Raw genomic sequence first — 24,923 nt, 5'->3', positions numbered from 1 at the left:
ATAAGAAGGAGATGTACGTCGAACATAGTCTAAGCAACCAATGGCAGATCATTACCAGTCACCATAGATGTTGTTTTAATGTAGTTCAGGTGGTTAATGGTGATGATCTGGCTATAAAAGTCTTCAAATCATATCAGGTTAAACAATCATATCAATCCACCAGCAAGTTAGCACCTGATTTCCATACACCTCCACTCATTCTTAACACTCTAGGCGCTGGCATTTTGCATTAACTTTCTGCAGAGAACACAGTACAAGACAAGAGAGAGAGGTGAGAGCGTTTCATTGGCTTACGATCGACCACTCCCTTTCTGATCTTCAGAGACGATGCCACTTCTGCAATATGCGCTCTCTCTTTCTTCCCGCTGCAATACGCTCTGCTGAGAGTTGCTGAGGGACCAATCACAGCGAAGGAAAGTGAAAATAGGATCCACACAGCGCCCAGAGTGTTAAATCTTTACGGGCGTTATTCTCAACACTTATTTGGAATAGCCCCCATATACTGGATGTTGGCACACTGATGAGCGGCACTCTCACTTTTCTAGTATCTTTCAACACTTGTATTTTTTGTTTTGAAACTTCAACCGTTTAGAAATTATTGGAGTTTGATGGATGCGATCGGGGAAAAAATTGTTCAGAGTGGTACTCGCTATTAGAGAGTCCACGTGGAGAACTGTTCGACACACAACGATAATTTGATATGTTTCCCTTTTAATTAAAATACACCTTAGTTTTCGATAAAATGTCAATCAAACAATTTTCAGAATTACTAGGAAATGTTATCAGGTTGAGGCATCATAGCACACTGAACTGTAAGGTAGCAAGTAAAGCAACACTCACCTCGATGCCGGTCATGCCGAGCGCCTCCTCCAGGTTGGGCGTCATGCGGAACGGCACCTTCTCCGGCACGCGCAGCGTTTTGCCCTTCTCGAAGCAAACGTTGTAGTCGATGTGCACGATCTCGCCGGTCGCCAGCTTGACCAGCACGTTGTCCAGGTGCCGGTCGCCCAGCCCGATGATGTACCCGATCACGCTCATCACCGCGAGCGACAGCGAGTAGCTGCGGATGACCTGCCGCCAGCTGGACGCGGTCGCACTGTGGCACCACAGCTCCTTCGCCAGCAGGTCGCGGGGCGTTTCCTGCTGCAGCTCGGCCAGCACCTGCTTCAGCACCGGCAGCGGCCACTCGCGCCGGCTCGCGTTCGCCTTCAGCCCGTGGCTCTGCAGCAGGGGCGTCAGTTTGCTAAAACACAACACAAAAATTTGTTGGGAAAATTAGTCTTTTTTTGATAGTTCCCATGGAGCCACTTACTTGTAGAACAGCTCCGATGGGCGCAGCGTCGCACTGCTCCCGGCACCCTTGCCCTCCTTCTTCTGCAGCGCTTCGCGCTGCTGCCACTTCTTGTAGAGCGAAAAGATGGGCACGGTATGGTCGACCCAGGTAATCAGCCCGGACCGCGGGCCGAGCGGTATGACCGAGTAGTGCTCCGCCCGGTAGTGCGTCACGTTGCCATTGCAGTCGATCGATTTCGTCATCATCAGGTTCGCGATCGACAGGAACTGCATGATGCGCTCGTCCAGGTGCAGATCCTCCAGGCCCTTGGACAGGTAGCCGAACCGGCGCCCGTCGTTCCCGCAGAAGGTGAGCTTTTTCGGGCGCGTCTTGGTCGGCAGTATCTGGATGTTGTTGTCGACGGTGCGGATCAGGATCGGCTGCCGGCTGCCGGCGAGCGTCGTGTCGATGCCGGGCATCGCGATCGCCGTGTTGGACAGGCGCAGCAGGTTCGGGCTGACGTCGGCCAGCCGCAGGAAGAAGGAGAAGCGCTTCTGGCTGCGCTGCTGCAGCTGGGCGTAGAGCGTGCGGAACCGGTTCCAGCCCTCGATCGGCCGGCTGAAGTCGGCCGGCTCGCGCAGCTTGGCGAGCATGTTGCGGATGTACCGGTGGTAGCGCTCCTGGAAGTGGCGCTCGTGATTGGTTTCGGCCGGGCGCGACGTTATGCCGTACAGCTGCTCCAGCACGAACAGGAGCGGCCGGAGCAGCAGGCGATGCTTTTCGGCGAGCAGGGCTCGCCGCTGGTCGGTAAGCTGGCCGGACGCGTAGAGGCGCCGGTACTCCGCCTCGAACGTCGGTATGCGCTTGGTGTAGTCGGCGTAGATCTGCTGCAGCGACACCACCCACAGCTCCTCCCACAGCAGCGAGATGCGGCGCAGCTCGTGCACGAGCGTCTGCACCTGCTTGACCGTGTCGGGGATTTCGCGCGACAGTATGTCGAGCAGCGCGTTGAAGCAAAAGCTCAGCCCGGCCCCACCGTCCTGCGCCGACTGCGCGCTCTCGCCCTCCCCTTCCAGCCGGTTGGAAACTTCCTCCACGCCGTCACGCAGCACGTCCACCACGGCCAGCTGGCTCGGCTCCTCCTGCACCGAGCCGACCACCGCCGGGAAGATGATGAGGTGCGGGGCATCCTTCGCCACCCGGCACAGCAGCTCGGAGACGCGCCGCCGCACGTACGGCTCGTGGTGCGCCAGGCGGGAGAAGAGCTGCGGCGTGATGACGCGCCACGGTTCGCTCGGCGTCGTCGCCAGGCCCTCCTCGAGCACCTCCTTCAGCCCGAGCGCGTGCTTCACGATCAGGCGCAGCAGCCGCAGCGTGACGGTGACCGACCGGGCCCGCTCGCTGTCCACGCCCTCCTCCTCCACCGCCTCGTTCCGGCCGGAGGAGAGCTGCAGAAAGCGGAAGTACGCCTCGGCCGCCGCCTCGTAGTGCCCGTACACCGCCCGATGGTTGCTGCGCCAGATGTCGATGATCGCGTGCAGCCGGTCGGGCGGCACGTTCCGCTCCAGGCCCGGCATCGCGCGGTGCAGCGCGTCCAGCAGCCCGATCGACCCGATCGTAGTCGAGCTGTCCAGCTCCAGCTCGTCCGGTTCGTCGCCCTCGCCCCCATCCGGCCCGGCCACCATTCGGGCCGGCTCGTGCTCGTTCAGTATCTCCACGATGCGCTCGCAGTCGGCAAGGGAAACGGCCGGCCCGGCCACGATGCCCGCCACCTGGTCCACGCTGATACGCACAGGCGAACTCGAAGGCGAACCGTCCGCGGCGCTGTGCTCCACCAGCCGCTTGCCCCACCGGTACAGCCACGACCCGAGGGCGAACCAGGCTTTCGCGAGCGACGGACACCGGTCCACCGCGCCCTGCAGCAGCGTCCCGATCAGCCGGTCCGACGCCCGGAACATGTGCGCGTGGTCGGCGGCGAGCGGCTTTGCCCCGACCGCCGGCAGCAGCTGCCCGAGCCGCCGCACGCTCGCCAGCTCGTTCGCCGTCGGTTCGCCCGCCTCGCCCGCCATCCAGTCGCTGATGGTGAGCAGGAAGCGGCCAACGCGCTCGGCTAGCCGCGGCTCCGTGCCGCGCCGCTCCCGCAGCACCCCATCGATGGCGGCCGTCGCGCAGGCGGCAAAGTTGATCGCCTCCAGCCGCTTGCCCGGCTGGCAGTGCAGCCACTTGCAGTGCTCGTACACCGCCCGGGACAGGTTTTCGTCCCACACGGCCGCCCCAGCGCTGCGGGCGGTCAGCGCGGCCGCCACCTGCTCGAGCGTGAGCCGCTGCTGCTTGGGAGGTTCGGCGCCGGCCGCCCCCAGTCGCCCGATCAGGTTCGATTTGTGGTAGTACTTCTCGAGCTCCCGGCGGCACAGGGCGTAGTTTTTCTCCTTGCGCCCGATCGACACCATGTCGAGGCGCAGGTCGATGTTTTGCTGCTGTTCGCCCGCGTCGGCATCGGCGAGCAGAAACTCGGACCAGGCGAGCAGCCGCATCAGCGTGAGCGTGCCGTAAAACTTCTCCACATTGAGCGAGCCGAGTCCGCCGCTACCGTCCGCGGCGGCGGTGGTGGCACCGGCCGGTTCACCGGCGGCCGCCGTTGCGTCCGGCGCCCGGATGCGCTGCGCGATCTTGTACAGGATGTGGTTGGTGATGGTCAGCTGGAACAGGTACTCGCGGCACCGGGTCAGCAGGCACTCCTGCAGGTAGCACTGGATCAGCTCGGTGCTCGCGTCGATCATGCGCTGGCGCTGCTCGATCTGCTCCTGCAGTATGATCCCGGACAGGCTGTTCTCGACCGCGCAGATCGCCTTGTGGCAGGAGAAGTCGTTCGGGATGTTGGTGCCGACGTCCACCAGCTCCCACTGGCTGATGTCGATCACGCTCACGTCGTGCGTCTCCTCGTACCGTATGATCGACCGGATCTGGGCGGCCGTCACCGTTATCAGCGGGATGGTGGCCCGCGGCGTCCCGCTGCTTTCCTCCGCCAGCAGAAACTCGTACAGCTGCCGATAGTCGCCGGTGAACAGCAGCGACAGGATCGTCTGGTCCACGATGAAATCGCGTATGTGCCGGTCCATCCCCGCGCTGCCCGGGTCGGCCAGTATGCTGCGGAACCCGCTCGCCGCCGTCTCCCGATGCCCGGACGCTTCCTCCGCCGCCATCCGGATCCACGAGTACTTGCGCCCGGTCAGCCGCTTGCTCCACACGTACACGCCGTACAGTGCGTCCGACTCCCAGTTGCGCACCAGCGCCCACACCAGCGACATCAGCATGTGCTCGAAGATCGGGTCGCCCGTCTTGCCCGCCGCCACCAGCTCGCGCAGCACCGCCTCCGAGTACCGTATCACCATCTCCGGCTCCATGCAGTGCAGCGCGACCAGATCGACCGCGGTGCGGATGCGCGTAAACCACTCCGCGCACGTCGACTGGTTCACGCGGAAGAAGGTGCGGGCGGGCTTCTCCGGCGCCGGCAGCGCGTACGCCGTGCCCTCCGCCGCGTTGTAGATCGACTTTTCCAGCGCCTCGAGAAAGCCGAGCAGGATGCGGGCGTGCCGCTGGTTCGCGATCGAGGTGCGTATGTCGCGCACCGGGAACCGGTCCGTCAGCGCCAGTATGCGGGCGCACTGCTTCACGATCGACTCGATGCGCAGGAACGTGCTCTGCGGTTTGCCGAACGGCGTGCGCAGCTTCTGGTTGACGCAGAGCTGGGCCGCCTCCCACTGGGCCCACGGGATGAGGCAGCGCAGATCGCGCAGCGCCATCTCGCCGTACCGGGACGGCTGGTTGAACGAGCGGGTGAGCAGCTCGTGCAGGTAGCCCCCGGCGTACTCCGAACCGTCCCTGCTGAACGCGATCCGGTTGAACAGTGTGCGCAGATCGGCCATGCGCAGCGTGGCGGAATGCTGCAGCGCGTACCCGCCCTGATGGTACAGCCCGTTCTTCAGCTCCCCGATCTGCTCCCAGCGGCGCCGGTTCACCCCGGTAAACTCGTTCACCTGGCGCAGCGAGTGGCGCAGCGGCAGCTTGGAAAAGATGACCGTGTAGCGCGTCCGCAGGCTGCCGTACACCGAGCAGAGATGGACGCAGCACGCCTCCGCGATCGCCTGGTACGCCGACGGGTGCAGGCTCGCAAACCGGCACGCCGCATCCAGGCAGTCCGCACAGCGCAACCCGATCGTTTCACTTTCGCTGCCCCGCTCGACCGCCACCGTCCCGACGTGCACCAGCAGCTGGTTGAAGTCGTCGCAATCGTGCAGCACATCATGGTACCGCGTCGTCTGCGTCACGATCGCAACGCACCAGTCGAGCAGCAGCGGCAGCAGCTCCGTCCCGCGCACCGCACCGTACAGCCGGCCGCCCGACTGTTGCCGGGCGCCCCACTGGCGCAGTATCGTGCCGAGAAAGCGCAGCACCAGCCCGAAATGGTCCGCGGTGGGGCTTTCCGGCGGGGCGTCCGTGTCGCTCGTGTCGCGCCGGAACCGCTCCACCACGGTGCGGCCCGCCGGCCGCAGCAGCCCGCTCGACGAGATGAAGTGGTTGTTCGCGCTGCAGTGGTGGAACGCCGTCAGCAGCACGGCGTAGTGGAGCGGGGCGTGCGTGCGCCGATCCCACAGCCGGCCGTCGGCCGGCGCGAGCCGCTCGAGCAGCACGTGCAGCACCGGATCCTCCCGGAGCGTCCAGGTGATGAAGATGGAGCTGCGCGCCATGGCGAGCGGCGACAGCAGCAGCAGATTGAACTGGATGCGGTACTGGAGGCGCACGAGCGTCCCGGGGGACGGGGTGCGGTTGCCGACCGCCCGCAGCCTCCCGAGCGCATCGTCGATGTCGGCCAGGATGGAGCGGTACGCGCCCTGCAGCACCTCCGCGTGCTTGAGCGTCAGCATGCGGTGGTAGAGCAGCAGCAGGGCCCGCTTCACGGCCGCACTCTGCCGGTAGCGAAACGCGTAGAACGGTCCACTCTCCGCGAAGATCAGCGGCCGGAGCGCGAGGGCGCGTGCGTGCTGCCTTTCCGTGTTGCCGCCAGCGTCCGCGTACCGCAGCAGCAGGTGCAGCACGGCTCCAATCTGCTCGTCGCTGTAGCCGCTGCCGTGCTGCACCAACCGACCGACAATCTCCAGCAGCTCGTCCTCTCCCAGCGGCGTTAGGGTGGTCGCGGGAAGCATTAGCTTCAGCATGATGAACTCACAAATGGCGGCCACGGCCAGCCCCGTCGGTGGTGCCTCGAGCAGCCGCACCACGATCGCCACGATCGTGCAGCAGCAGCAGTCGAACCGGGCCAGCTCGTCCGGCTGCAGCAGGAAGGTCCCGTCGCCGGCCGCATCCTGCAGGCACTTGAACACGCTGTTGAACGCGGTCAGCAGCGCACCGAACAGCCGGTTCGCGTCGTCCGCCTGCGCCCGGTCCGCGTACTCTACGTCGCCGCAGTGCCCATCGATATCCTCACTAAACTGCTCCAGCAGGTTAAACGTGACGTCACGCTGCTCGCACCAAAACGGACGAAAGGCGAGCAGCACGCGCGCGCAGTGCAGCTTCACCGCGGTCGGCTGCGTGCTCTCCAGCTGCCAGCCGACCACAATGTCCACGATGTCGCTGAAATGGGGCGCGAACGCGTGCCCGTACCCGTCCGCCAGCCGCACCATCACGTCCGTCACGAGCAGAAACACGTCCAGCACGTCCGTCTGCTCGAGTATCTGCTGCAGGTAGCCGACCAGCCAGTCGGCGACCGGTTCCAGCCCCCGCTCCGGCCGATCCAGCACCACCAGCTGCCGGAGCGCGACCAGCGCCGGCCGCCGGATGCGCTTCGACTGGTTCAGGTAGCGGTCGGTCCAGCCGCGCAGCACCGTGCCACAGTCGGGCCCAGCGCCCCCGACCAGCACGTGCAGCAGCATGCCGAACAGCTGCGCCACCCGGTCCTGGCACTCGCGCAGCCCGCCCTCCAGTATCTGCGCGACCGTGTGCGCCAGCAGGTCGAACGATTTGCGCACGTAGGACGCGTTGGACGGGTCGAGTATGACTAGCTCCAGCCGGTCGCACAGCTCCGCAAACAGGGGGCCGCCGCTCGTTTCGCCCACCAGCCGGCGCAGCAGCTTCGAGATGCGCATGTCCGCCGGCACGTTCGCTGCTAGCTCGTGCGGCACCGCACCGCCACCGCCACCGTCCGGGCCGGCGGGGCCATCCGAGGCCAGCCGGCGCACCCGCCGCTGGGAGGCCGCCTGGGTGCGGGCGGTCTGGTAGCGCTTGCCGCCGCCTCCACCGCCACCGGCCGACATTTCCTGCTCCTGGCGGTCGCCGGACGACGCGCGGACCAGCCCCGAGCCACCGCCGCCAGAAGGGATCGTTTTGGGTTGCTGTTTGCGGCGCGGGAAAAACAAAACAACAAATTAGCTTGGTACGGTTTCGGGTGGGACGATCCGTCCTTAGGAGTGAAAGGGATAAATGAAGTTTTCGTCGGAATCGATTCCGGCTAGCTCCAAAGTTTGCTGGAATCGATTCCAGATAGTAGGTTCGGAATCAGTATCCGGAATCGTTTGCGGAATCGGCTCTAGAAACGGTTCCGGAATAGAAATCAGTTTCGGATTCGGAGTTGGCTCCGAAATCGGAATCGGAATCGAAATCAGCTCCAGAATCGAAATCGGTTCCGGAATCGGAATCAGTTCCAAAAACGGAATCGGTTCCAAAATCTGAATCGATTCCACAATCGGAATTGGTTTCGGAATCGGAATCGGGTTCGAAAACGGAATCGGTTCCGAAATCGGAATCGGCTCCAAAATCGGAATCGGTTTTGGAATCAGCTCCGAATCGGCTTCGAAATTAGAGTCGGTTGCGGCATCTCCATAAGAATAGGCGTTAGGCGTTGGCTCCGAGATCAGAATCGGAATCGGAATCGGAATCGGAATCGAAATCTGCTCCGGAATTGAAATCGGCTCCGGAATCTAAATCGGTTCTGGAATCGAAATCGGTTCCGGAATCGGAATCAGTTCCAAAAACGGAATCGGTTCCAAAATCTGAATCGGTTTCGAAATCGGAATCGGTTGCGGAATCGGAATCGGTTACGGAATCGGAATCGGGTTCGAAAACGAAATCGGTTCCGAAATCGGAATCGGCTCCAAAATCGGAATCGGTTCCAAAATCTGAATCGGTTTCGATATCGGAATCGGTTCCAGAATCGGTATCGGTTTCGGAATCGGTTCCGAAATCGGAATCGGCTCCAAAATCGGAATCGGTTTTGGAATCAGCTCCGAATCGGCTTCGAAATTAGAGTCGGTTGCGGCATCTCCATAAGAATAGGCGTTTGATGCTCCAATGATGCTACGCATTGATAGCCACAAAGAATCCAAATCTACTAGTAAACCAGCGATGTCAAACTGATTATCGGGCAATGTCCGCGTACACACGACGGTCCCACGACGACCATATCCGAATGCAGAGCCAATATCTTCACCATTAACGTAAGAGGGTTAGGTTTATACCAGGAACGTACCCTAAAGGTATGCATGCTTCACTCATCAGGATCTAAAGGCAAGGATATGGCAAGAAAGACACAGTTTCCTCACGACTACACATGTCCTCTAGATGCGTTGTCTATGCGTCTCGCTCGGTATCACAGCAGTACAGCTGCTGCTACCTGAGCTGCTCCTACCTCACGTGCCGAAGCTCGAATTTGACTCCACGGGCCAAAATGCTACTGAAAATAGTATCACGGGCCCCAGCCTTGTTTTTAAATGAAATTATGTGATACAAAAATCAGATCGTTAGCAGTTCCTATTTCATTATGGGATAACAGTTACGTTGTTATATGCAAAACAGGCAAAAATAATGCCACAAACTGGTCATGAATAACTACGTTGATTTATCCAATAAAAAATAGTAGATTTTATGTTGCTTGTTTATGTATTATTTTGATTATTAATATTTTTGAACTAGTAGACCAGCATTTACGTTCGTTAGAAACAGTGAATTCTTACTTTTGATGCTGTCCAAGGTCCATTAATTACTATAGGCCGGTTCGTCAAGTCTATTCCAGACTTGGACAAATCTTCATTTGAAAGTTGGGGAGTGCAATCTGTCATATAAGTCCTTAAATCATATAAGCAACCGTTAGTACCTTCCTGACAATCTCCGTAGAAATCCTCATTCTTCTTATGGAGACCAAAAAGAGTCGCAAACGCTCAGCTATAGTTTATCTAATCACATTTGTCTTGGTAGGCTGCTTTATACTATCAAAAGTAACACGTGTTTGTGCTGGCATCTGATTTCACTTGATTTCAAAAACAGTTTGCAGAAGTATAATGTTCTAAGATGCAACCATACCCCTATTTAGGTATTCCGACCAAGGACTGTGTATGAACAAGGTCAAGTATTAGCCAAAATCGGTTTGGCCATCTTGGATGCCTTTTGACAGCAGAAAGCCCTGGAAGAAACTCATCAAACCCTAAAACCATCATTATTAAAAGAAGCATCAATACATTTGCTGAAATATTCAATAACCAATTTACAATTTTCTTGTGATCACCAGACCGATTTATCATTTTTATCACAAGTAAAATTTGAATCGAAAAGGGCTCTTAGATTTCAAACTGCCTGTAACGAACTTTTGGCTACTTGTCAAATCGTTCTACACTTGACCTCGTTCCTAAACAGTCCTTGTGTTCCGATCTTTTGCGAAAACAATATGCCAAAAAATGTAGGAGCTTCCTTTTTTAATTCCTGTTGGTCGAGTGATTTTGTTATTTTTTCATGCCTTTCTGTTAATAAATTTGTGTTTTGATTCGATGAACAATAAAATAATAAAAATGTTACCAAACAGAAGTATAAGATACTTCCAGACACTAGCAGTTTTGTAAGAATTTGAAGCAGACTCGTAAATAGTTTCTATAAAAAAATGTTCATCAAATATATTTGTTACTAAAAACAAAATTCATCGCAAAGGATTTAACAGGGCTTCAACTATTTTATAGCAATTTTACTAAAATTGTCCAATATTAAAAGCTGAATTTCTAATGTTTTTATGTGCATACAGGCATAGAAAGAAGGTACGGTCTAACACCGACAATGTTTTTATGACGTTGCATGGTCTGATCAGTAGAATCAGTAGAGAAACCTGCAAAGTTGAAAATCTTTTCATATTGCAGGTGTTTGGTATTGGCTGAACTGCGGAAGCAGAAATGCTTCTACGAATAAATTGTTGGCTCAAGCGGTCGCGGGCCACATTGAAAGACCACGCGGGCCCCCGTTTTGACGTCTCTGGTGTAAACGACTCATTCTCATGGAGATTCCCGGATTGATTTCGCTTCTGAAACTTCTTATTGGAATTCAAGAACTGATTCTCATTCCAGAGTTAATTCCAATTCTGGAGTCAACTCTGATTCCGTTACCGGGGCAAACTGTGATTCCCAGGTCGATACCGATTCCGGAGCCAACTCCAGAATTCGACTCCAGCAGGAGTCGATTCCGTAATAGGCTTCGAAGTTATCTCAGGAATCGGAATCGGCTCCAGAATTGATTCCGAACATGGAACCGGAATCGGGTAGGTCCGATTCCGAGCTCGCACCATTAGTCCTTACCCGTTGCTGGTCGGTTGCTGGCTTCTTCTTGGTGCGCCGCTTCGCCGCGCACTGCTGCTGTGACGGTTTTGTGTCTCCTTTCCCTCCCATGGTCTGCCCTGCGTCATGTCTGCCCGGCGCGGATAGCGGAACGTGCTCCTTAGTCAGTGGACATGGGGGCTCGTCGCGGATCCTGTGGGGGAGAAGTGTAGATGTGTAAGAACGGCTTCCGGCCCGGAACCGAGCTTCCTTGCCCACTTACCCGGATGCTACGTCCGGCGCTCTGGTCTGGTATGGTGCCTTCCTTTAAGGTGCTTTCTTTGCCCTCTCCGGCCGGCTGTTTCCGTACTGCTCGCAGCACGAGGCCCGGATGCTGGCCGCCCAATGGCAGCCCTGCTCGCTCCGTGTGGCGATAGTTTCGTGCGTTTGGCTGTGTGTGTAGCTGTATCCTTGTCGGTGGATGGGAGATACAGATGCCACGCCGTGGCGTTTTCGGGGAGTCGGGAATTGGGAGGGGAGGAAGGTGCGCCACAGATGTCGCTATTTTCTCCCGGCTGCCTGCTCGCGTTTCTTCCTCGGTGCGCGCGTACGGTTCCGGTGCGATTCCATCCGGCAATCAAAATAAAATGTGATAAACGGTGAACCCGTCGTTTTGACGTTTCGCCAGCCGCTCGGTCGCTCTCGTCTGGCCTGCCAAAAAAAAAAAGAAACCCTGCAACCAAATCCCACATGGTGGGTTGGGAAAGTTAGCAACACTTTCGATCGAAAACAAAACACATCCACACAGAGAACTTTTCCCGAACGGGAAGGGCGCTCACCAGCTTATTGGCGCGTGCTTTCCAAAAATCCAAATCGCCCGATTCGTTACAACAAATTGCCGTAGAAAAACAATTGATCAACCGTGTGCAAACACAAACACGCACACACGCACACTCTGCGCACGGTCAAAAAACGTAAACATTAGCTGTCAGTTGCGGTAGAGTCACTTCACATGCGGTTTTCCGTGTCGTGTCGCGCGCGCCCTGCTCGCTGTCACACGGGAAAAGGTAAACAACACGCATTGTGACAGCTGATGTTGCGGTGGTGGTGGTGGTCGCTGTATAGTGCGTGATGGAATGCGAACGGTATCGGTGAGTATGCGATAGGATAATGATGGAATGGGACGAGAAAGAATGTTCCACTTTGTTTCAAGGAAATTGTAATAAATGTTCGAATACTAATACCCAGCAATTACATGCAAAAAAGGGTGCGAAGGAGCGGTGGAAATGACGCATTTTCTCATCGATACATTGGCAGCTGGATGTTGGATGTGGTTTGACATCGCGACCTGCCTCAAGCGCGTTCAATCAACGCCGATAGCCGTTGAAATAGGGTTTGAGTGTAATCGTTACTTGGCGGCTTCGAATCTTTCGGAATGTGTCCTGGAAAGTAAGTGCAATCTAAACCTCTGGTCTGATGTTGGTTACGATGATTCTTAAATTTTGATGCTTATCTGGCTTACTGGTTGTATCAAATCTCTACCGCAGTCCATTTGCGTTGAAGCCTGATTTTCGTCTTTAAAAAACAGCAGTTAGAATTTTGATAAAATTAGCCAAAAACCATTTATCGCAAAAACTTTTAGACCGAGATCAGGCATACTGCAAAAAACCACCGCAACGAAAAATTCGGCAGATGAAATGTAACGCCTCGTAACGCTTCTTTTTCTGTCGTCCAAAGTAGGGTAACTGTACCAGTTTTCGGCAGGGTAACTAAAAACGTGAAATACGGCACAAATGCGGTAAAAAATGTCACAAAACACAATTTTGTAGTGAAAGTATACTCATTTGTTATTCATATACGAAATTTCACACCATTTTCTTGCGTATTTTCTAAAACATCAACTAAATTGTGCAGAGCTCAGCATTTTTAGGCAATAGCCAATAGTTCGGCAGGTTTTGTGATTAAGAAAACCAGAACAGTAAAACAATGAAAAAGTGGTGTATCTTGAAGATTTTATGCTTATTTAATTTATAATAAGCTTAAAGTAATAGTGTTAAAATGCTTTAAACATTTATATCAATCTATTTACATTGATAAAAACATTTTCTGACCCGTATTCGCGATGCCGAAAATAGGAATACAGCCTGCCGAAAACAAGAACAAACTGCCGAAAATAGGAGCAAAACCAATGTTTGTATTTTCACGAATAGTTGTGAAAAAGGGCTTAGGGCGGTGGCAACGCTGATCGGATGCGATTTTATCGGACAAGATTTATATGGGATTTGTCAGATAACGTCGGACGTGCGATTTCGTCGTCCGACGTTATCTGTCAAATCCCATATAAAAATTTGACAGGCCGTCCGATAAAATCGCATGCGAAAAAGCGTTGCCACCGCCCTTAGAAACGGCAAATAAAAAAGCATAACCCAAATAGCCAGAATTGCTTAAGTAGCTCATTTTGGCACGCTAAAGATCGCTGCTCTAATTCGCCTTTTGCAGTAGATAAACAGCATCAAAGTTTTATGTGGGTCTTTCAAACAGCGCCTAAGCAGCTTCCTTATGCCACGATGCCAGGGATTATTTTTCTTTGTGTTTTATTTTCAAGCAAGCGTCATCGATGAAATAAACAACAAGATTTGTTTCGTTTAAACACATATATATATTTTTAAATCTTTTGTATTGATAAATTACACAAAATTTTACACAATTTACTGATAATTCACAATCACTTCACTCAATATTCATTCTTCAATTAACGAATCTAACTTGTGCAGCAACAATGAGATTATTGCCGGCGTCCGTCTTTGACATTTTGACAAGAGCCACCTTGTACCGATGTCATGCATTAAAAAGCTATAAAGTTCCACCAAGTTCAGTACCCTTTCTTAACAAGCCTTCAAGTTCCATCATGAACCCTACACATAGTGCTAATCAGTCGCAAAGTTCCAAAGAGTATCATGTGCCTGTTAAAAAGCTCCATAGTTCCACACAGCCCTAAATCAGCTATAAAGTACGAACTGGCTATTTGGGCATACTGGAACTGGATACTATTTGGCATAGTTATAGCGACACATAACACCAAAGATTTACTGGTTGCCTATACAGTAACAGATAGAGCGCTACATGCTGTTTTGTTATCTGAACAATATTCCAACCGTTTACTGTCTGATTAAACTCAGCTCCCTCAGGTCTCTGGCCGTCCTTATGGTTCCTTTTAGACTGAGAATTTGAGTGATAAAAATCCGGAATCGACTCCGATCCCACTCTTGTACTTTTGGAACCGGCTCCGGAAGGTAGGTTCGCCCATCATTATATGGAGTCGTTCGAAATCGTCCGGTCAGCGATAGTTTGGATAACAAAATATCGGCAGCATTTTACTCTTTCGGTATCTTGGATGAGTTCCAAAATCTGGTATTAGGATGAAGTCACACACACATACTTAAATACATTACATTTCCGCTATAGACAGCAAAAAGAAATGTAAAACAAACAATTACGATTTCACTACATCTTGATAGTTCGACCAAAATAGGTCACCCGAAAACAAAACAAGAAGCGTTACCAGGCGTTATATCTACAAATCTGTCAAAAATGCTGCTTACGGCAGTCCAGCAGCGCCCTCGCCCTCATCCAAACAAAACCCCCTTCCATTCCAACCCTTTTTACCGCTGGTCCTAATTTCTGTCTAATCAACTGGGAACGCTCTCGAAACCGGGCCCGCCGCCAAGTGCCTTCAAGCCTCGGGCTATCTCACCAGCGCTTTAGTTTTGTTTCGGTCCTCTCACACTAAAGCAAAGCAAAAAAAAAAGTCATCTCGCATCCCCTCCCGTTAGCAATAGAGTAGTTTTTTTTTTCTATAGCCCGCAACTAAGTAGTGGTGGGAGGTGATCACACAAAACAACCACCTAAGGTACGACAAACACGGGCCCCACTCCAGCGTGCCAGTTCTACCAGTGCCGCCGTACGGAGATAAAGCACTGCAATCCCACCAAACCTTGCGGGTACATAAGCACCAGCGCAATCTCATCCCGAATCTCACAGTTTCCCACGTGTCGGACGTGTCCGAGACCCGCTGCTCAAGATGATTGCCGCCCGGGCACTGCACTACGTCTTCAAGATTGGTAATCGCGCGAAGAACATCCAATTCTTCCGGGAGATACTGGGCATGAAGGTAAGCGGCGGTGGTGGTGGTGTGTGTGTTTGGGTGTGGAAAATCCTATTTATGCTTTTGCTGATGCTGCCGTTGTAGGTACTACGTCACGAGGAATTTACGCAAGGTTGTGATGCCGCCTGCAATGGGTAAGAGGAAAGTGGAAGTTTCTAGAAAAAAAACCCCTGTTCCTAATATTCTTCCTTTCACCCACTCCAACGCAGACCGTACGACAATCGGTGGAGCAAAACGATGATCGGGTACGGGCCGGAAGCGTCCCACTTCGTGATCGAGCTGACGTACAACTACGGCGTGCGGGAGTACGCACTGGGCAATGATTTCGCCGGGCTGACGATTAAGTCGCGCGACATACTGGACCGCGCCCGGCGCCACGGCTACCCGGTCGCGGAGGAGGGCGCCCCGGGCGAACCGTCCGTGCTCCTGTCGCCGGACGGGTACCGGGTGCTGGTCGTGCCGGAGGAGGTGCCGGCCGGCGCCGACCCGGTACAGCGCGTCGCCCTGCACGTGACCGAACTGGCCCGCTCCCGGGCGTACTGGGCCGACACGCTCGCGATGGTACCGGTGGCGGGGACGGCCGACCCATCCCCCGACCGGCTTGCGCTTTCGTACGATCAGGGCAAGTTTGTGCTGGAGCTGCGGCAGCTGGCCGCCGGCACGCCGCTCGACCGGGCCAAAGCGTACGGGCGCATCGCGTTTGCGGTGCCGCACGCCACCCAGCCCCACATCGACGAGCTGATCCGGCGGGCGGGCGGCACCGTCCTTACGCCGCTCATCTCGCTCGACACGCCCGGCAAGGCGACGGTGCGCGTGATCATACTGGCCGATCCGGACGGGCACGAGATCTGCTTCGTGGACGAGGAGGGCTTCGGCGCCCTGTCCGCCCTCGATCCGGACAGCAATGCCGCGCTGGACAAGTACATCGCGAAGGATCCGTTCCAGGAGCAGTGAGCCCGACATTCCGCAATGGGAGAACGTTTTATAAAGAGAGAGAGAGAGAGAGAGAGAAAAAGGAATTATTAATTCGTATTGCATAGCGAGACAAAACACAATGCAAGACACAAACGCGCACTGGTGAAGGGGATGGACGCGGAGCGTAGGAACTGTGTACTTAGTGGACAATAAATGAATCATCACCCTTTCCACATCGACCTTTACATTCAGCCAACGTGGTTCAGACTAGTGTTGGGTTTCAAGAATTTTTCGTTCAGATTCGTTCATATGAATCTTCAGTGAGTGAGTGATTCGAATCTCGAGTCAAATCTTCAAATATTCATGAATCTCTAAAGATTCACGAATCTTCAAAGATTTATGAATCTTGAATTGATATGAATCTGAATATTTATGAATCTTCAAAGAATCAAGAATCTCCAAATATTTCTGAATTTCTTAAGATTCATGAATCCATAAGATTCATAAATCCATTAAATTCATATATATCCAGGGATTCATGGGTATTACCATGTAGGCCGTCACGCCAAGAAGAAGAATAAAAACAAGCTCAAGATATGCGATTTTTTAGAGACTTATGAATCCCTTGAGATTAGTGAATCCCTAAAGATTCGTTTATCTTTCGAGATGAATGATTTTTTGGAGATTTACGAATCTTTCGAGATGCATGAGTCTTTGAGATTGATGTTCGAGATTCAGATCCATTGAATCATTTTATAGAATCATTCAGGCTCATGAATCTGAATCAGATTTGCCCAACACTAGTTCAGACAGGTGTATTGTAAAGGAATTGTTTTAACATTGCAAATTGCCCACACCCCTTCCCCTCCGGTCACTGAGACGACTAGAACGATCTGCCATACCCGCCCTTCAACCCCTTGATGACGCTGGGAAGGTCATCAAGATCTCGCATCAAGTGTTTGTGCGCATCATTCCAACTCTCAGCAAAAAAAGAAAAAAAGACTCTAACGACAGACAGCGTGCATTTTTAGCTGCGCTAGTTTCCTACTTTTTTTTTCAATCCTACGCCACAGTGCGTGCGTGCGTGCCTTACATTGCGTTCTTTCGGCGCATCGAGGCTGCAGGTTGCACGCAGTGTCCGTTCGGTGGTACATTGGTGCAGTTCAAATTTGCTCGCGTGTCAAGCCGGTCGTAAACTCCTCGGGATTATCTAACCTTCCGTTTTTTTTTGTGTCTGTGTGTGCACAAACGGAGGCTTTGTTGTTCCCCTCCCCCCCAGAGTGTTGAAGAGAGCGAGAAAAACAATTTAAATAAACAGGATTTGGTGGGTTTTGATTTGGGTGATTTAGCGCGCACAGGTGAAACGTTTGAAAGTGTATTCTTTTGCTCCCCCCCCCTTGCTCCTCCACCCCCCGCGCAAAAGAACGGTATCAATCAGCGCCACTTCAAACGTTAGCAAGCACGTGCAAACACAGGGCGCTCCAACGATCAACACACGCTCCTCTGCCAAGAGTGCCAATCAACTTTCGCGCGGTTGCGCTTATCTTCCCGAAAAAACCAAACGCCTGCATCATGCCCTGCAAAACGTGCGGCCAAGGTAAAGTCTGGTGCGCGCCCGAAACCCTCCACACCGCTTCAATGCACTGTCTGTGTTTGCTTTTCCTTCTCCACCCCCCCGTAGACTGCAAATGTTTGCGCATGATGAGCAAGCGTAGCTGCGGCACCCGGTCGTGCGATTCGGGCTGCACCTGCAGCTGCAACACCGCCACGCCGTGCCGGAGCACCGGCGCCCAGACGGGACCGGACGGGCAGCCGGAGGGAGCGGCCGGACGGCAGCGGTCGGAAGGTGGCCAGGCGGGGTGCTGCTGTGCGACAGCCGACGGTGGCGAGGACGGTGCGAGCGCCGGCTGCGGAGATGCCTGCACGTGCTAGGAAGGGGACGAAGCGTGCCACCGAGCAGTGCGGCCGCACTCGCTAGAGAGCAAGTGGACGAATAAAATCACGCGAACATTGGGCCAACTGTGGGTGTTTCTTTTGTTTCCCCCTTCTTTGTTTCGTTTTCTCAGTGTCGGTGGCTTGTTAAAGTGTCTTTTTAGCGTTCGTTCTGCTTCAAACGCATCGCGGCACCAATGAGCAGCTTTTAAGCAGCTTTGGGGCTGCACATGCGACCCTTCGCATCATATTTCAGCGACCAACTATCACATCTGATCAGTGAATCAGACCATAAAGCCCGTTCAAACAGTCCTTCTATCGGATCCCTTATGGTAAGAAAAGAATCCATCGCGGGTCCCAATATTCGATTTAACGCTAATGTTTTCGGATCGCTTTCGTGGGACTGTGTGAAAAATTGGATCGTCTTAGGAAGTGGTAAGCGTGGTTGGTTTTGGTTGTTTAATTAATTTTGTTCAGCTTTCTATTGCTTTCATGAAGCATAGATCGAAAGAAATAGTTTTGTACATAAAAAAATTAAATCATCGATATTAAAAGGGCGTTTTTTTTAAATTTTGTCTTAATTAATCTTAAAGGGCATAAAGCAAACCAGGCAATACGAACTGGTCTGTCCGAATCATGACAGCATAACAAATTAAACAGCCAATATTAGCTGGCATCGCGAAAGAAATGATTCAAAATTAACAGTCATTAAAAATTAACCAGAGTCGTTAAAAATTGCTAAAATTTGGCATCGCGAACGCATTGAGTTCATTTGTTAATTTTAACGACTGGTCCTAGGTCGTCGTTAAACAAACGACTGTCAAGAGCGTATGCGATACCAATTAACAGTCGTTTAATTATACTGCTCGAATGTTTCCCTGTGTTTGCCTATATACGATATCGAGCAGTCGTTAACTGTTTTGACGATCGTTTATTTTAACTGGAATGAACAACATATGAACTCGGTTAAACCAAAATGAACTTTAAACGACTGTTAAAAAGAGTTCATTTATTCGCGATGCCGGCAATTGTTACACAAAATATCGCTGCCCGTATTCTCATCATTAGTTTTTAGACAGCATCAAAGTTCCAGTGGGCCTTTTAAAGAGCGCTTAACCAGTCTCGTTATGTGACAGTGACGCAACTTGATTTGTTTTGTGCACATGTGTGTGTACATTACAAAATCCCAAAATGTTCATGAATTTCACACGACGTTCTATCACAATCACATAATTATTACCTTTTCTAGATTTTCTAGCAATCGCTCAGCCCCGAAACAGCAACAGAAGCCTGTTGGTTGAGGCTGATTAAGATTCACAAATGTAAATGAATTGAATGATTGAATGAATCTGAATCTCGGTGAAAAAGATTCATGAATCGCAAAGATTGTTGGATGTCTAAAATTAAAAAAAAAAACCCTATAGATTCATGAATTCATGAAGATTCTTGAATCTCTGGAGTTTTATGAATCTATTTAGAACCATGTATCTTTGGATATTCTTAAATCTGTATGGAGTCATGAATCTGTTTGGAGATTCTTGAATCTGTAGAGGTTCATGAGTCTTTAGGTAATAAAAAAATCTGTGTAGATACGATTTTGAATCACATCGCTGTTAAATATGAAATGATTTTAACGAAAGATATCTGAAAAATAATACTGAATTTGAGCTGGTTTAGAAAGGAGGTCCCAATGATGTTATGAGATTGGGTGGCTGTATGCACAGAAAAATACTCTCTCTCTCTCCCTCTCTCTCTCTCTCTCTCTCTCTCTCTCTCTCTCTCTCTCTCTCTTTCTCTCTTTCTATGTCTTTCTCTCTCTCCCCCCCCCCCTCTCTCTCTCTCTCTCTCTCTCTCTCTCTCTCTCTTTCCATTTCTCTCTCTCTCTCTCTCTATCTCTCTATCTCTCTTTCCATTTCTCTCTCTCTCTCTCTCTCTCTATCTTTCTCTTTCCATTTCTCTCTCTCTCTATCTCTCTATCTCTCTTTCCATTTCTCTCTCTCTCTCTCTCTCTCTCTCTCTCTCTCTCTTTCCATTTCTCTCTCTCTGTCTCTCTTTCTATTTATCTTTGACACAAACACACACACACACACACACACGCACGCACGCACGCACACAAAATGCATACACAAATCGCGTGGATCGCGTCGTCGTACTGAGAGTGTAAATTTCAAGCTGCGCTCGGTCAAAGACTCTTCGCACTCGTAGCCGGAGATGGAAACGCACTGTTTACAGCCATGCCCATATTGATGTGAAGAAAAATTCAACTTCAAACGCAGCGTTATCGGAATGTCAACAGAAACCACAGCGAAGGGTGCGCGCTTTCGGGCCTCTCTCTCTCTCTCTCTCGCTCTGTCTCCTTCTTTTTATTCTAGCAATGCCCATATCCAACTGTCAGTTTGTCGGAGCTGCTGCTTATCTGTCGTTCGGCGGGAACCGTTATCAGTGAACGCGTCCGGCAGGATAGCAGTGTGTCCTTTGCTGGCACACGGTCCGCTGTCCGCATGGGCCCGGCGAATCGATAAACACCACCTATAGATAAGCCCGATCGATTGAGCGCTTGCAAGCAGACTGGGGCAGGGGAGGGGGGGGGGGGAGTGGGAGAATAGTTTTGGTTAAAACGCACGTTTTCAAGTGCCTCACTCATCGCGCACAGTATCTCAGTTCAGTGTTGTTCGACGATGGTTGCGTTGCTAGAGTAAGAACTTGTGTAGATTTTGTTGTCCGGTCGGCTTTCTGCCTCGTTGCTTAATCGGTTTGCGCATTTGCGTTCTCTCGTTCCTTTTCTCTCTCTGTCTCTCTCTCTCTCTTTCTCTGTTGCCCGTCAGTCGCAAGATGCAGCTGAAGCATGCGCTACTGTTCGGCGCAGTGGTGCTGCTGTGCTGCCTCTACCTAGTGTACGACAAGTGTCTGCTGGCGACGATCAACTCGTACCAGGTGCTGGACGATCACAACCGGGCGCGGGCGGCCCGGATCGAGCAGGAGGTCGGGGGCGACCGGCGCACGCGCTACATCCTGCTCTACACCAGCTTCTTCAGCGAGCGGTGGTGGGGCCTGCTGGCGGAAACGCTCGGGCCGGACTACTTCGCGTACAAGCACTGCCCGGCGACCGACTGCGTGCTGACCAGCAACCGGCAGCTGCTGCGAGCGGTGGCCGACTACGATGCGGTCGTGTTTCACGTCGCGACCGGCTGGGACGGACCGCTGCCGGCGGTGCGCAGCCCCCACCAGCTGTACGTGGCGGCGCTGATGGAGTCGCCGGCGCACACCAAGCACAGCCTCGCGCTGGACGGCAGCTACTTCAACTGGACGATGACGTACCGGCTCGACTCGGACGTGCTGTTCAACTACCGGAACGTGGTCGACCTGGAGAGCGGGGAGGTGATCAGCCCGGCGGTGCGGCCGAGCTGGCGCAACGGGTTCGGCGAGTACGGTAACGCCAGCCTGGTGGAGCTGGTGCAGCGCAAGCGGAAGGCGGCGGCCCAGTTCGTGTCGCACTGTGGCGCCCTGTCCGGGCGGGACCGGCTCGTGCAGGCCCTCCAGTCGGCCGGGCTGGAGGTGGACGTCTACGGCAGGTGCGGTACGCTCAAGTAAGTAAGGGAGAGGGGGGGTTTCGGGGTTTGGCCCAGCCGGTGACGTCATCCCACGCTCGTTTTGCGCTGCCTTCACAGCTGCCCCCGGGGGAAACCCGAATGCAGCCAGATGCTCGACACGGTCTACTGGTTCTACCTGTCGTTCGAAAACTCGCTCTGCGTCGACTACGTCACCGAGAAGCTGTACAACGCGCTGGAGCACCACATCGTGCCGGTAGTGTTCGGGGGCGCCGACTACAACCGCTTCATGCCGCCCGGCTCGTACATCGACGCGCAAGCGTACCGGACGGCCGGCGAGCTGGCCGAGCATCTGCGCTACCTGATGGACAATCCGGCCGAGTACGTGCGGTACTTCTGGTGGAAGCAGCACTACGCGCTGGAGGACACCAACCAGTACTGCGACCTCTGCCAGCGGCTGCACAGCGTGAGCGCCCGGGAGCGCGTCCAGTACTACCGGGACATCAAGGCGTGGTGGTACGACGATGCGTGCACGGCCAGGTCGAAGATCGAATTTTGAATCGAATGGTCAGGCGAGTGAAGGCCTGTTCCGGAAGCGCATGTGCCACAGTGGTTTTTTCGAAAATGAATTACAAAGGAGTTTCGCAGTGCGACAAGTTTATAGCCCAGTATTTAAAGATCCTCCTTTTGCGAGCTCAATTAGAAATGAATACGAACTAGACTAAGGTGCCTCGCGAGGTGACTAAGGTGCGTCTCTACATTAGCGAATGTAGTTATTGAACTGTAACCGTTGAGCGCGTAAGAACTAACGTGAATAGATGAACTCATACAGGACAATTGCTTACGAAAAAAATGATATGAAATTTTTCCGTGTTTTCACCGATGTGAACGTTTATGTACTTATCGTTTTTGTTTTTTTATAAATATATTTACACTGGAATAAGAGAGTTCAAAAGGATGCTGATGCTATAGTGTAGAATTTCATTGACATTCATCCCTCCTTCCGATCATTACTAGTGATGTGCGTTGCGTTCCGAACCTGCCAGGTGCAATCAGTTCCAGTATGCAAGCATCCGGACCGCGATCCTTATTTCTAACCCAAGCAGGTTCAAACTGAACCTGTTGCTCCCACCGTTCTTTGCGATCCGACTTAAACCAGCTGCTATCAGCGATCTAATCGGTCCGATCTGAACCGGCTGTTCTCAGCGTACTCTGTGATCTGTGCTGGGCCGGTAGCTTACTTTTTGATTTGATGAGCCGGCTTGCTGTTAACAAATCATGCAGGTTCACAATGAACCTGTTGCTCTCAGCGTTCTTTTCAATTCGGTCTGCAACGCTCGATAATCTGCTCTCTTTCAAACGATGGGCAGGTTTGCTAACCTCGTCAACCTCATCAACCTCGCTAACCTGGCCAATCAACCTCGTATACCTCACAACCAACCTCGCCAACCAACCTCGCTAACCAACCTCGCCAACCTCACTTTTTAAACTCGCTAACCTCAATTTACAAACACGCTAAACTCACTTTCCAAACTCGCTAAACTCACATTCCAAACTCACTAAACTCACTTTCCAAACTCATTAAACTCACTTTTTAAACTCAATAAACTCACTTTTTAAATTCAATAAACTCATTTTCCAAACTCACTAAACTCACTTTTCAAATTCAATGAACTCACTTTCCAAACTCACTAAACTCACTTTCCAAACTCAATAAACTCACTTTCCAAATTCACTAAACTCACTTTCCAAACTCGCCAACCTCACCAATCAACTTCAAAATTTTAAGTGTCTCCTTTGATTATCACAATTGAGTACGTGACGCTGACATGGAATTTGTATCAGTCAGATTTTTTATGACTTCGACAGTGACATTTTGCACCCCTGATTAATGCTCTTGAAAAAGGGAAAAGTTATCGATATTAGTTGAAAACAAAAACCACAGAATGATTTGACTAGCAATGCAATGTATAGGGGGTCGCTAAAATTGAGCGTTTTTATTTTAGTAGCAGAATAGTTTAACGCGTTAATTAAACTTTTGTTTAGCTCTGTTTGAATTGAAGCTAACATAAAACTTAAAATGTATTACACAATATTGAACGGAAACTGTCAAGTTATCCATGTATAAAGTGAGCATCTGAAAAAAGCGTAACCATGTCAGATTATCTTGAACCTGCGTTCTACGTTCCGTTCTTTTTCTCCAGATTGGCAGGTTCGTTCCGTTCCACAATTTTCGGAACTATTCCCATCACTAATCATTACTATTCAACAGTATTTATTTCTCGGGACTTTACTTCCAGCTTTTTTGGTAAGCGATTAGGCCTTACGCCTTACGTTTTGACATACTTAATAAAAATCCAGTCGTACGCGTTTGTGTGTAAACTTTAGTCAACTCTTAAGCTTGAAATCAATTTAAATCACTTACAAAGGGGCTAGCCATAAATAACGTATCGCAAAAAAAAAATACATCGACAATTGTTGTGTAGAATGTATGTAGAGACGGATTAAGCGCTAAGCAAATTAAGCGGCCTGATGGGCCCCCTGGTCTCGAGTGGCCCCAGAAATGGATTCCACCACCCGCTCACAAGTGAAATTGTTACTCAATGCTTCTCTGGTTGATAACAGTTCATACAATACCTTGCTAGACGCTTCAACCATGCCTACATTAATGTGACCGCTTAGGGCCTCCACTCATCGTAATCTGCCTCTGGATGTATCCCTACGGGGTTGTTTGTCAAAAATGTGGTTTTCAACTCAATGTTGAGTCTTTTAGGATGTTTTATTCTCAACATAAAATTTACTACTATGCGTGAATAGTCCACAATAGAGATTTCGACAAAAGTGGAAGAATAAGTAGGTAGGTTGAGTATGGATTCGAATTAGCACGAAGACTTTTATTGAATCTTTCAATAATTCACTCTCCTTGGATTAAACTCACCTACTCTCTGCATCAGTCAATACACCAGTACCAGTGAGTGAGTGGTTTGGAGCCGAAAGAAATGAGTCGCGAGCCGGCACAGAGAATGACCTTTTTTTTGGTAAGGAATCATAAAAGAGTGAGTTAAAGATTTAAATGTGTAGAATTTTCAACTTTAAAGTTCTGGATCACACGAAAAACAGTTTTGTTGTTGTTTTGATAGCATGAACTGTAGATAGTTATGGTCTACAGTCGGCAACAAAGTACTGCATGCACTGTATCTGATACTTTGGTACATCAATACAGTGTACATCAATCATCTTTTTTTACTTATTTTTACAGAGACTGTGAATTGTTATCATCTTTTTGCAAATGTGTTATTAGAAAAGATTTAATAAGAATATGGATTTTGTTGACCATCTTTAACATCTCTTACTTTCTAGGTCATACAATACAGTCTGAAATCTCTCTGTTTATCTCTTTTTACTTCTTTCTTTCTCCTTCTCTTTATATCTCTTTCTCCTTCTCTTTTTCCTTTCTCTCTCTCTCTCTCTCTCTCTTTCTCTCTCGCTCTCTCTTTCTTTCTCTTGTTTTCTCTTTTTTGTGTTTC

At 51.6% G+C, this 24,923-nt stretch overlaps 4 protein-coding genes across 4 annotated transcripts; 3 read left to right on the top strand and 1 right to left on the bottom strand.

Annotated features, from left to right (window-relative positions):
• Positions 1-201: 201 nt before the first annotated feature.
• On the bottom strand, positions 202-12,041 carry LOC121589538 (serine/threonine-protein kinase Smg1). The gene is made up of 6 exons (XM_041908537.1): positions 11,676-12,041; positions 11,120-11,569; positions 10,879-11,050; positions 1,313-7,662; positions 841-1,243; positions 202-237 (listed from the first exon to the last, which is right to left on the bottom strand). The coding sequence occupies exons 3-6, from the start codon at positions 10,966-10,968 to the stop codon at positions 202-204; spliced, it is 6,879 nt and encodes a 2,292-aa protein (XP_041764471.1). The 5' UTR covers positions 10,969-11,050; positions 11,120-11,569; positions 11,676-12,041.
• A 1,736-nt stretch (positions 12,042-13,777) lies between these two features.
• On the top strand, positions 13,778-16,149 carry LOC121593885 (glyoxalase domain-containing protein 4). The gene is made up of 3 exons (XM_041916645.1): positions 13,778-15,007; positions 15,086-15,135; positions 15,211-16,149. The coding sequence occupies exons 1-3, from the start codon at positions 14,918-14,920 to the stop codon at positions 15,953-15,955; spliced, it is 885 nt and encodes a 294-aa protein (XP_041772579.1). The 5' UTR covers positions 13,778-14,917; the 3' UTR covers positions 15,956-16,149.
• Positions 16,150-16,343: 194 nt separating this feature from the next.
• Positions 16,344-18,290, top strand: LOC121593892 (keratin-associated protein 5-1-like). The gene is made up of 2 exons (XM_041916656.1): positions 16,344-17,513; positions 17,598-18,290. Exons 1-2 carry the CDS (start codon positions 17,489-17,491, stop codon positions 17,846-17,848), a joined length of 276 nt encoding a protein of 91 aa, XP_041772590.1. The 5' UTR covers positions 16,344-17,488; the 3' UTR covers positions 17,849-18,290.
• A 1,965-nt stretch (positions 18,291-20,255) lies between these two features.
• On the top strand, positions 20,256-22,378 carry LOC121593879 (alpha-(1,3)-fucosyltransferase C). Its single transcript, XM_041916635.1, has 3 exons — positions 20,256-20,543; positions 20,674-21,435; positions 21,517-22,378. Exons 1-3 carry the CDS (start codon positions 20,527-20,529, stop codon positions 21,953-21,955), a joined length of 1,218 nt encoding a protein of 405 aa, XP_041772569.1. The 5' UTR covers positions 20,256-20,526; the 3' UTR covers positions 21,956-22,378.
• The last annotated feature ends 2,545 nt before the right edge of the window (positions 22,379-24,923 follow it).

Source organism: Anopheles merus, chromosome X (assembly GCF_017562075.2).
Source record: "Anopheles merus strain MAF chromosome X, AmerM5.1, whole genome shotgun sequence".
Taxonomy (NCBI): Eukaryota; Metazoa; Arthropoda; class Insecta; order Diptera; family Culicidae; genus Anopheles; species Anopheles merus.
Note: the sequence above shows the minus strand (reverse complement) of the source record. Positions and strands in the feature narration are given on the sequence as shown.

Excerpts from the sequence above, each read along its gene's own strand:
- LOC121593892 (XM_041916656.1), top strand. The coding sequence starts at position 17,489 with ATGCCCTGCAAAACGTGCGGCCAAG. Across the intron at positions 17,514-17,597 it reads CTGCAAAACGTGCGGCCAAG|ACTGCAAATGTTTGCGCATG; the intron begins GTAAAGTCTGGT and ends ACCCCCCCGTAG.
- LOC121593879 (XM_041916635.1), top strand. Across the intron at positions 21,436-21,516 it reads GGCAGGTGCGGTACGCTCAA|CTGCCCCCGGGGGAAACCCG; the intron begins GTAAGTAAGGGA and ends CTGCCTTCACAG.
- LOC121593885 (XM_041916645.1), top strand. The coding sequence starts at position 14,918 with ATGATTGCCGCCCGGGCACTGCACTACGTCTTCAAGATTGGTAATCGC. Across the intron at positions 15,008-15,085 it reads GGGAGATACTGGGCATGAAG|GTACTACGTCACGAGGAATT; the intron begins GTAAGCGGCGGT and ends CTGCCGTTGTAG. Across the intron at positions 15,136-15,210 it reads TGTGATGCCGCCTGCAATGG|ACCGTACGACAATCGGTGGA; the intron begins GTAAGAGGAAAG and ends ACTCCAACGCAG.
- LOC121589538 (XM_041908537.1), bottom strand. The coding sequence starts at position 10,968 with ATGGGAGGGAAAGGAGACACAAAACCGTCACAGCAGCAGTGCGCGGCG. Across the intron at positions 1,244-1,312 it reads CCATCGGAGCTGTTCTACAA|CAAACTGACGCCCCTGCTGC; the intron begins GTAAGTGGCTCC and ends GTTGTGTTTTAG. Across the intron at positions 238-840 it reads TCGGCATGACCGGCATCGAG|AAAGTTAATGCAAAATGCCA; the intron begins GTGAGTGTTGCT and ends TGTTCTCTGCAG.